At 56.1% G+C, this 9532-nt stretch overlaps 1 protein-coding gene across 1 annotated transcript; it reads left to right on the top strand.

The window, feature by feature from the left end:
- Positions 1 to 72: 72 nt before the first annotated feature.
- LOC122386940 (doublesex- and mab-3-related transcription factor 1-like) lies at positions 73 to 3865 on the top strand. Its single transcript, XM_043376690.1, has 4 exons — positions 73 to 237; positions 1654 to 1807; positions 3468 to 3544; positions 3858 to 3865. Exons 1-4 carry the CDS (start codon positions 177 to 179, stop codon positions 3863 to 3865), a joined length of 300 nt encoding a protein of 99 aa, XP_043232625.1. The 5' UTR covers positions 73 to 176.
- Positions 3866 to 9532: the final 5667 nt, after the last annotated feature.

Genomic DNA, 9532 nt, shown 5'->3' with positions numbered 1-9532 from the left:
CTTGTCTACCGCCCGTCAGCTGTTGGGGACGCAGGGGAGGGGGAGGGGAGATGGCGGAGGGGCTGCGTGCGTTTCTGCGCACGAGGCAGCTCAGTTAGAGCAGTGACACCGCCGGCCGGGGGCGGTTAGGTCGAATGTGTGGTGACCTGTAGTCCGACAATTGACCTCGACCTATCATGGAGCCGGCCAGCGCACCGATTTCGGCCACCACGGAGGAACGGCGCCGCAGAGCTAAAGGTCAGTATCGGTGCGAGCATACAACATGCTCCGTATTCAGCTTGACCTGTCTGCTGCCTGTCGCCTTATTTGAGTGTGTGATTACATTCAATGATGACGAGCAGCAAGGTGGCAGCTCAAGCTATGGTCGGTTTGAACGGGACCGTCATCATGTGGGACTGGGTTGCTCAAAGGTTTGCAGTGAGCTCGATGTTGCATCTTCTGCTGCCCTATGACGATAAGTACCCACTGTACGAAATACCTACAGCGCAGATTACGTAACACTTCGCCAGAAAAGTTGACGTAGGTATATTGATTTTGACACTTTTTGACACTCCTACGACCCTCCAGAACGGATAGACAGACCGCGAACGGTGGGAACCGTAGTGGGGACGGACACGGTGACGTTCCCAGGGTCGTCGCTCGTCGACCGCAACGCCAGCCTTTCAGCGATCCTATAACTAAGGAACCACTGGGCTGACCGAGACGAACACGGCACCTTTCGCATTAGAGCAGGCGATTTTATTGTCGTTTGGATTATGATGACCTCAGGTGTCAGGTGACATCGGTGACCTTGAAAGGTCAATTTGAGGATTTCGCCTATTGTAGCCATTTCATAATTCAGGAACTACTGGGCGTGGGCCGGTCGAGACGAAAACACCACCAGTCGATTCGCCGTGCACGATTTCATTATCCGTTTCGAATTGGTGACCTCAGGTGACAATATGTGGCGTTGATTCCGGTCAAATATGGTCTCGAGAAATAGGTCACAGGTCAAAGGTCATTTGGGTCAAGGTCATGAAATTTTAACGGTAGGTCAAAATCAATCACCAGGAGGGTTCGGAAAGTTTCGTCGCGATCACTGATCAGTCGTTTTTTGCACTAGTTATTTTTGAAAAAACCGAAGGGGCATCCAACTTCCCCGCCCCCCACGTGCGAGGGCTAAACGATGTCTGCAGCAGTAGGTACGGTCGAAAAGTGTTTTCCAATTTCCAGGGAGCCGCACCGCGAGGCGCAAGAAGATCGGGTTCTCTACGGGGCGGGCACACGATCGAAATAGTCTCTGCGCCGCTCAGTGCTCAGTGTACCGTAAGGAGGGAGGGACTATTTGCTACCATATTGATCGTTTTTGGCTTCCCTCTAAAGTGGTTCCTATAATGCATATTTCTAAGATGTTACATAACGTTTCAGGTACTACCTTCGTCCCGTCAGATCATCTATCATCTCTCTCCCTCTCCCCCTTTCTCTCTCTCCCTCTCCCCCCTCTCTCTCTCTCTCTCTCTCTCTCTCTCCTTATGTATCTCTCTCTCCCTCCTTATGTACCTAACAGCCGTTGTGTATGTGCCCCTCTGTATTTCCTTCCGTACCCCACCGTGGGCGTGTATGTACCCCCTCCGTACCCACAGCGAGCGTATATGTACCCCTCTGTACCCCCAGCGGGCGTGTACTCTCCATACCCGTTTCGCGTGGACGGCCGCCGACTGCCCACCTGCGTGGCCTGCAAGAACCACGGCCTCGTGATGCTGACTAGGGGCCACCGCAGCCGCTGTCCGTTCCGCAGCTGCACCTGCGCCCAGTGTACTCGACACCAGTACGTGAGCACAAAGAAGCGGCAATGGAAGAACTGCACCTATCCACAGTTCGCAGAGCCCTGATTGTGTTTCAAAGATGATTTCGTAGAAGTTAGCTTAATATTTATTATTTGGTGTAGATGGTAATTTAGATCCTCTCTCGATATTTGTGTTTCAAATTCAAAGATGATTTCGTAGAAGTTAGCTTAATATTTGGTGTAGATGGTAATTTAGATCCGCTCTCGATAATACCTAATGTATGTTGTATCAGTGAGTGGTGAGTGGTCAGTGAGTAAGTCAGAGAGTGGCGACTTGTGTTCAACATTCGTTGTATAAGAATGCGGTTGTGCGCTCGATAGCATGAAACGATGTTGAATTTTTTATTACGCTCAGTTGTTGGCGCGAATCGCGATAGATTATTACAGCGATGGCACAGTTATATTAGATACATATTCCGTCACATCGCTATTTAACCCGCGCCCTGCTGGGGGGGGGGGGGGGGTGTTTGAACACCCCCCTTGTGGTTTTTCGCGAATATCTCAATTTCGTTTTTGGTACACCTTATCATACATCAATTCTACACATATTGTAAAAATTTCAGACCAAGGTCATTCAAGGTCAGGTCACCAGGTCACTCGAAGTGACCTCACCTCATAAAAAGTTTCAATGTCTGTCATAGCTACACCGAGTGACCGATCGCTTTGAAACTTTCAGCGATTGCTAAGAGCAATAGCATGTACAAAATGTATATCTCAGAATTTTGATATCGATGACCTAAGGTCAGGTCAATTTTGCGACCTCACCAGTCAATGGGAGAAAATTGAAATGCGCCTCTTTTGGACGAAAGACATTATAAACACTCCCAAACACTGAATTACAAGTGGTTTAGACACAGTGAACATGAAAATGGTGTCTGTGACCCCTGTTTATGCCCTGAGGTCATCTTAGGTCACGAATGGTATCTAACAGTTTTTCGCAAATAACTGTTGATAGAGGCATGCTAGAGCGATAAAAACGCCTTAGATGTGTTCAGCTCGACGATACGGATCGACTGATATGCAACATGGCCCTTTCCGGTCAGGTCATGACCTTGACCTGAGGTCAAATTTTCAAGTTGACCTTTCAAGGTCAAGTTACAGTTCATTCGATGCGTCTTAACGAGAGGAACACGATGCCGGTAAAAGTAAGCTCGTACAATGCTTGGATCAAAAGTTATTGCTGAAAAACTGTTTCCGAAAAAATCGGCTATTTTTGCAGTTTTTGCCCCCTGCAGGCAAAACCGTTGACGTTAGGTCAAATCTGAGAAAATCACTCAGAAAGGGCGTTAATAGGGCTATCGAATGCGCTTTTCCGCGGCGCTGTAGCTCTATTGGTTCCCAAGTTATGCGTTGGCTTCTTGGAAATTTTCGACATTCGACCTGGAAATCGGCGAAATTTTGCCTTCAATGACCTCTGGTGACCTGACCTTTGACCTGACCAAAAAATTGACCGAAGTGATTTCCTCATTGTTTTTGACGCTCTTTCGAACGCCGCCTTCCGCGTATCGCTACGTGGCCCAGGAGCCGAGTTAGAAGGGGGGGGGTGTTCAAACCCCCCCCCCCCCCCAGCAGGGCGTGGAAATCCAGGACCCCCAGCCGGGCGCGGGTTAAATAACGTTCGTAGTTATCTGCTCTTCCACAGGGCTAAGAACTCCAAGCGACTGGCGAGTAAGCAGGCGGCCCTGTCCGGTCCGCCATCCTCCCGGCCTCAGGTGGCATGTGAGTATAGCGTTCGAGAGAAATGGCCACACGAGACGTGGGACAGTGCCGTGCAAGTCTTTCTGTCATGTTAGTTACGGTTCTTATCAACATTGAACTTTTACATTAAATGTTTCGTGTTCATGTATCATGGAAACCCTAACTATTAAAGCCTAGAGCTACGGAATGTATAGTCAAACGACAGAATAATGCCATTAGACTATATATTTCGTGCTAGAGCGTATATTGCCAGGCAAGTTGTCCCCCTGACCTAGTCGACAGTCCCTAAATTTAGAGGTCCCCAGTTCCATCTGCGGGTCATTGCTACCTGCAGCTGAGTGACTGATGGCCGGTCGGATTTCAGCCCCGAAACGCCAGGCGTCTCCCGATTCGTCCTGCAGGGACCGTTCACTGGTGCCGCTGGCTCCTCGGCCGCCATCCGCGGTCAAAGGCCGACCCGCCTCCGCCGCCGCCGCCGCCGTCACTGCGGCAGCTGCGGCGAGCGCGTCCACCACCGCTGCATTCTCTGCCACTACCACCGCCACCACCGCGACCACCGCGACCACGGCCCGCGCCGGCTCCGGCCGACCGGCCCCCGCTGTGTCCGCTCCCTCCGCCCCGCCCGGCCCGTCCTCGGCCGCTTCACCAGTGGATGTCAACAACAACAACAACATCAGCACCAACACCAGCGGCGGCGGGTGGTACCGCTCGCTGGCCTCCAAGATCGTGCCGCTGTCGTCGCCGACGCCGGCCACCCCGGACAGCGGCGAGCGGCGGGTCAGCTCGACAGTGCCGGCCGGCGAGGCGGAGCGGCCGGCGCCGGGCACGCCGCGCCGCCGACCGGCGCTGGCTGCCGTGCTTGCCGCCGTGGGACGGTGTGAGGACCGCGCCGCGGTGGCCGCGCGCCGCGTCACAGAGACGGCCGCCCGGTACCGGCCGTACCCGCCGCCGGGAGCGGCCCGGGCCGCGCCGCTCTCCTACTGGCCCCAGCCGTGGGCCGGTGATCAGAGTCACTGGCGGGCGGCCGCGCAGCAGAGCTACAGGTCAGACGGTCACCGCGCCGGGTAACCAAGGGAAGCGAGCCGTTCTAGTATTTTTTTTTCTAGAAAATGGAATTAATGGCTGATGATTTTTGCTCAATTACCATTCATGATAGAAGTACCGCATAGACGTCACTGAAAAACTGCTGCCTCGTATAAGAGCCTAAGAGGGATGCCGATAACTCTATTTCCAGCTGTATCCGTGGCGTCCAGTTTCCAGCGGATCCTCACTCTCCTCTCCGTGCGGCAGGTCGTCGTTCGGCTCGTGGTCGTCCCACGGCGCCGTCTGGAACCAGATATCCTACGGCCTGACGTCGGGCGGCGACCGTGAGACGCCGATGAGTGGGGCCGCCGGACGTGACAGCCCGCCCCCGCCGGTTACCGCCGCCGCACCCGCCCACCTCCCCAGAGCGACACAGGACAGCAGTCCCGGTGAGCGCCGCAGAAGGGGAAGGGAAGGTTTGGGTGAAAATATACTGGGGCTGGGGTGTTGAAACAATCTGCACGAACGCTCAGCTCACAGCATCCTGAAGGGACCCCGTTTCGTTTTTTATCGTTGTTGTAGTTTTAAGTTTTCTACCATATTTCCTGGTCGGACAGAGACCGCCAGAATGGGGGGGGGGGCGGGGAGAAGTTGTGCCAAGCTGTGCTTGGCGCGCGACGAGCTCTGGTTTCGTCACTCAATGCAAGAGCAAACAAAGTACCCATATTTCATCGTATTCATCGTAACATGTTGGTCTTTGATGTTTCATAACATTCGTCGATGGTGGATAGGAGGGGCACCTAGGGGCATTACCTTCTTGCAGTGGCCGAAACTTACGACATTTTGCCATTATTCACACACTTAATAGTAACTAAATATTTTTCTTTTAGAAAGAACTTATCTTAAATTGCGCACCAACGCTAACGGATGCGAAATTCGTGGCACTTTGTTTCAGTTGAAAACACATTGGGAATTAATTAGACACTGCATCCCCAGAGCGCCCAAAGCAACCGTTCTCGTTCCGCAAGAACAATTACCCGGGTACTAAAAGCTACGACTGTTTTTTTTTTTTTGTTTTGTTGGGTTAGGCCCTTTCGGTCCAATGAGACCATTTCAGAGCCGGGAGGATGATAAGATATAGGGGGAGACATTGGTCTGGGCAGGCACCCTAGTGAGTCGCAAGCTAGTTTGTTTTGTTGGGTTAGGCCCTTTCGGTCCAATGGGACCATTTCAGAGCCGGGAGGATAATAGGATATAGGGGGAGACATTGGTCTGGGCAGACACCCTAGTGAGTCGCCGGGGCTGAGCCCGTGGTCGCAAGCTACGTCGTCGCAAGCTACGACGGCACTAAATCTTATATGTATTTCCAGACGGCACAGTACGCACCCCGTTGAGGCTGTCATCTGGTCCGGCACAGTGTAGGTTCAGGCGCACGACGCAGCTGCCATCTAGCGGAGAGACAATAGACTGACACGCTGCTATCCGGCACAGTCTACCTTCAGGCGCTCGATCCTGCTGCCATCTAGCGGAAGAATATCAGACTGGGGCGCTGTTATAATCCGGCACAGTCGACCTCCAGGCGCACGACCCTGCTGCCACCTAGTGGAGATATAATATACTAGAATAGAAGTGTGCTATCCGGCACAGTCTACCTTCAGGCGATCGATGCAGCTGCCATCTAGCGGAAAAATAATAGACTAAAAATGGTGTCATCCGGCACAGGCTACCGTCAGGCGCTCGATGCAGCTGCCATCTAGCGGAGGGTTTATAGAATGGCACGGTGTTGTCCGGCACGGCCTGCGTTCAGGCGCTCGATCCTGCTGCCATCTAGCAGAGGAAGTATAGGATAGGCTGCTGAATTTACATTCTGGACGTGAATCACTCTATATGTAGGTGATTCTTTGACCTCTAATGACTGAACTCTCTTATTGCTAACCTCATAAAATTGTAAAATGGACGGCTACGTACTCGTAGCAATTTTTGATGGGTGTTAAAATTTATCAATGCGAATATTGTGTTACGTTGTTACGTAGTACCTACATACAATGCGTAAGCGAGAATACATCTACGTTAATTACTCTGAGACAAAATGTATTATCGGGTATCTTATCTACGTACAAAATATCCCATTTCTAATATGGGCTGGCAGTGGCGGATCCAGGGGGGGGGGCAAAATGGGCATTTGCCCCCCCAAACGGCATGATTTTAACATTACGCCTATGGACGATGCATGGAAAGAATCGATAAATTTTTATGGTTTGCCCCCCCCCCCCCCAAACCTCTGAGCTGGATCCGCCTCTGTGGGCTGGAGCCCGTGGAACTTGGGAGCGAACTGCGGACTTCATATTTCTTTCCATTGTACATTTTCTTTTTTTCCATTGTAGGTCTAAATTTGTTTTTTGTTGTATAATAGTGATATTTGTATTTTTATAAGCGAATTTCATTGCTTTAAATAGCTAACCCCTTTCTATCAGGTTCTGCTACGGAGTCGGCGTATCGGCCGGAGCCCACCTATGAGCCGGAGCGGGGTGCCACGCACGCCCGGGACCACTGTGCCGCCGAGCCGGGGCTGGACCTGCGTCCGGCCGACCGCCAGCAGCCAGCCACCGACACGGTACGAGACCCCAGGGGACGTCGTGAGTTGGGCTGAATGTGCCGGACAGATTCAGCATGTTGTGTGCTGATGTGCGTGTGTGTGTGTGTGGCGGGAGGGGAGGATTGGAGCAGTTTGTTGAATTAGTAGAGAGTATATGTAGTTTGTTGCTCTTTGCACTCGTTGGGTGGGACTGTGCTAATATCGTATTTCGTGTCCGCAGAGTTGCAACCTGTACAACTGGCTGTCGAAGCAGATTGACGTGGAGCAGCGGCCCGGCGAGGAGGGTGCTCTGCGCCGGCTGCCGCCGCGGACCGCCCCCGCCGCGCCGCCGCTGCGTCTGCTCTACATGACCGGCCTGCAGGAGACGCCCTTCTCGCAGCTGCTGCGCCAGCTGGCCGAGCAGCCGGCGCGGCCGGCGCCGGCGCAGTCTCCACCTCACGAGCTGCCGGCGCCGGGCCAGCTGCCACCCTTCTGCAGCCTGTACCCGACGGCGGCGGCGGCGCGTCCCGAGGCCGGCCGCCGCTCGCCGCCGCGGCTGGCCGGGGCAGCCCCGTCGCTGCTGCAGACGGCCGGCTGGGCCGAGCAGGCGGAGTCGCCCGCCGTCGGCTGGCCCGCGGACACCGGCCGTCACCAGGCCACCTACGACTTTGACGTGGTGGCGGCCGAGGAGAGCGGCTCACCGCTGGTGGGCGCCGGCGCCGCCGGCTGGCCGGGCCTCTGCACCTCCTCTGCGGTGGGGGCGCCGACCGACGGCGTGCTGCAGTCGCCGCGCGGCCCCCAGCAGTACCCCACCGCGGACTGGGCCGCTGACCCGACCACCGAGCCGGGCAGCGCAGCCGCCGGCCCGTTCTCACCGCTGGGCGCAGCCGACTCCGGCAGTCCCTGGATGTTCTACCAGCAGTACCAACAGCAGTACCAGCAGCAGTACCTGCAGCAGTGCGCGCAGCAGTACCAGCAGCAGCTGACGCAGCTGGCTGGGCTGGCCGGCTGGCAGACGGAGCAGGAGACGCCCTGGATGACGGCGGCTGGAACCCGTGACCAGCTCTGGCCGGTAGCCGAGCTCGGGGACCCGGCCGCCGCCGAGGACCTGTCTCTGACGGGAGCTGCTCTGTCAGCGGCCACAAGCACCGGACAGGAGGGCTACCCGCTCTGCGGACTGGGCCTGCCGAGCCACAGCTACGCGCTCGGACTGGGTCTGCCGAATACCACGGACTTCACAGTGGGTCTGACAGACCAGAGCGGCTCTTTGGACGGCGGCATCGGCTCTGCGGCCGGTCCCAGCCAGTGTTATCCCTCAGACTACGACATGGGGCTGACGCCGGCCTGCAGCGGCCCCTCGGACGGGCCGCTGGGAACGCTGGGTCGGTCCGACCGTACGGCGGTCTTCTCGGCCCACTGCGCCACTGCCGACACCGCCGTCTCGGGCGGGGTGACCGCTGCCGGCCCAGGCGGGATGACTGCCGCCGGCCTTGGTGGGGTGACTGCCGCCCACCCGGCCCCGTACCCCACGCCCGTCTCTGGCGGCTCGCAGTCAGAGTGTCCGCTGGTGCCCAGCTATGACCCCACAGTGCCACTAGTACCCGACTCCGGACCGTCTGAGACCGGGAGGGATCAGCAGTACCTGCTGACAGCAGACCGAGGGCAGGACGTCTCTGCAGGGGCTGACCCCGCACCGCCGCCGACCGCTGACCAGGTCCTGGGCGGCGACCGGGCCGTCAGTCCGGGGAGGGAGTCTAGAGAGGCTGCCACTGCACAGGAAACAGAACTGGGAACGGATCTCGGAACCATGCAAGGAGCAGAAATGGAAAGGGGCTTCGAAACAGAGAAGGGAATGGACCTCCAGATGGAACAGGGAACGAAAATAGAAACTGGCCTCGAAACAGGGCAGGCAACGGACCTCGAGATGGAGCAGACAATAGACATTGAAACGGACATCGAAACAGAGCAGTCTACGAAAATAGAAACTTGCCTCGAGACGGAGCAGCCAACGGAAATGGAGACGGACATCGAAAAGGAGCTGGGACCAGGAGTGAAGCCAGGAGCTGGTGCGGGACTTCAGAAGCAGTTGGATGCAGAGTTTGGCACAGGGCTGGACCATTCCAGTATGCTACTCAGCCCCGGCGGGACCACCGAGCTGCTGGTCCGAGATGTGGTGACGCCGCGGACAGAGAGTGACGTCACCGAAGGCCAGGTGGCGGCGTTGGCTGGGGAGGGCTCGGAAGCGGACGGTCCCGCGCCAGAGGCGGACTGTCTCACTCCAAAGGCGGTCCAGGTGACCCCAGAGGCGGACCAGACGGCCCCAGAGGGGAATCGGGCGGCCTCAGAGGTGGACCAGGCGGATCAGGCGGATCGTCCGGTCTCAGACGCGGACCAGGCGTTCCCAGAGGCGG

Source organism: Amphibalanus amphitrite, unplaced genomic scaffold (assembly GCF_019059575.1).
Source record: "Amphibalanus amphitrite isolate SeventyFive unplaced genomic scaffold, NRLGWU_Aamphi_draft 000267F_arrow, whole genome shotgun sequence".
Lineage (NCBI taxonomy): Eukaryota > Metazoa > Arthropoda > Thecostraca > Balanomorpha > Balanidae > Amphibalanus > Amphibalanus amphitrite.
Note: the sequence above shows the minus strand (reverse complement) of the source record. Positions and strands in the feature narration are given on the sequence as shown.

What these genes read in the sequence shown, in the direction of transcription:
- LOC122386940 (XM_043376690.1), top strand. Translation starts at nt 177, where the DNA reads ATGGAGCCGGCCAGCGCACCGATTTCGGCCACCACGGAGGAACGGCGC. An exon ending in ACGGCGCCGCAGAGCTAAAG is followed by an intron (nt 238 to 1,653) that starts GTCAGTATCGGT and finishes CTGTACCCCCAG; the next exon opens with CGGGCGTGTACTCTCCATAC. An exon ending in GCCCAGTGTACTCGACACCA is followed by an intron (nt 1,808 to 3,467) that starts GTACGTGAGCAC and finishes GCTCTTCCACAG; the next exon opens with GGCTAAGAACTCCAAGCGAC.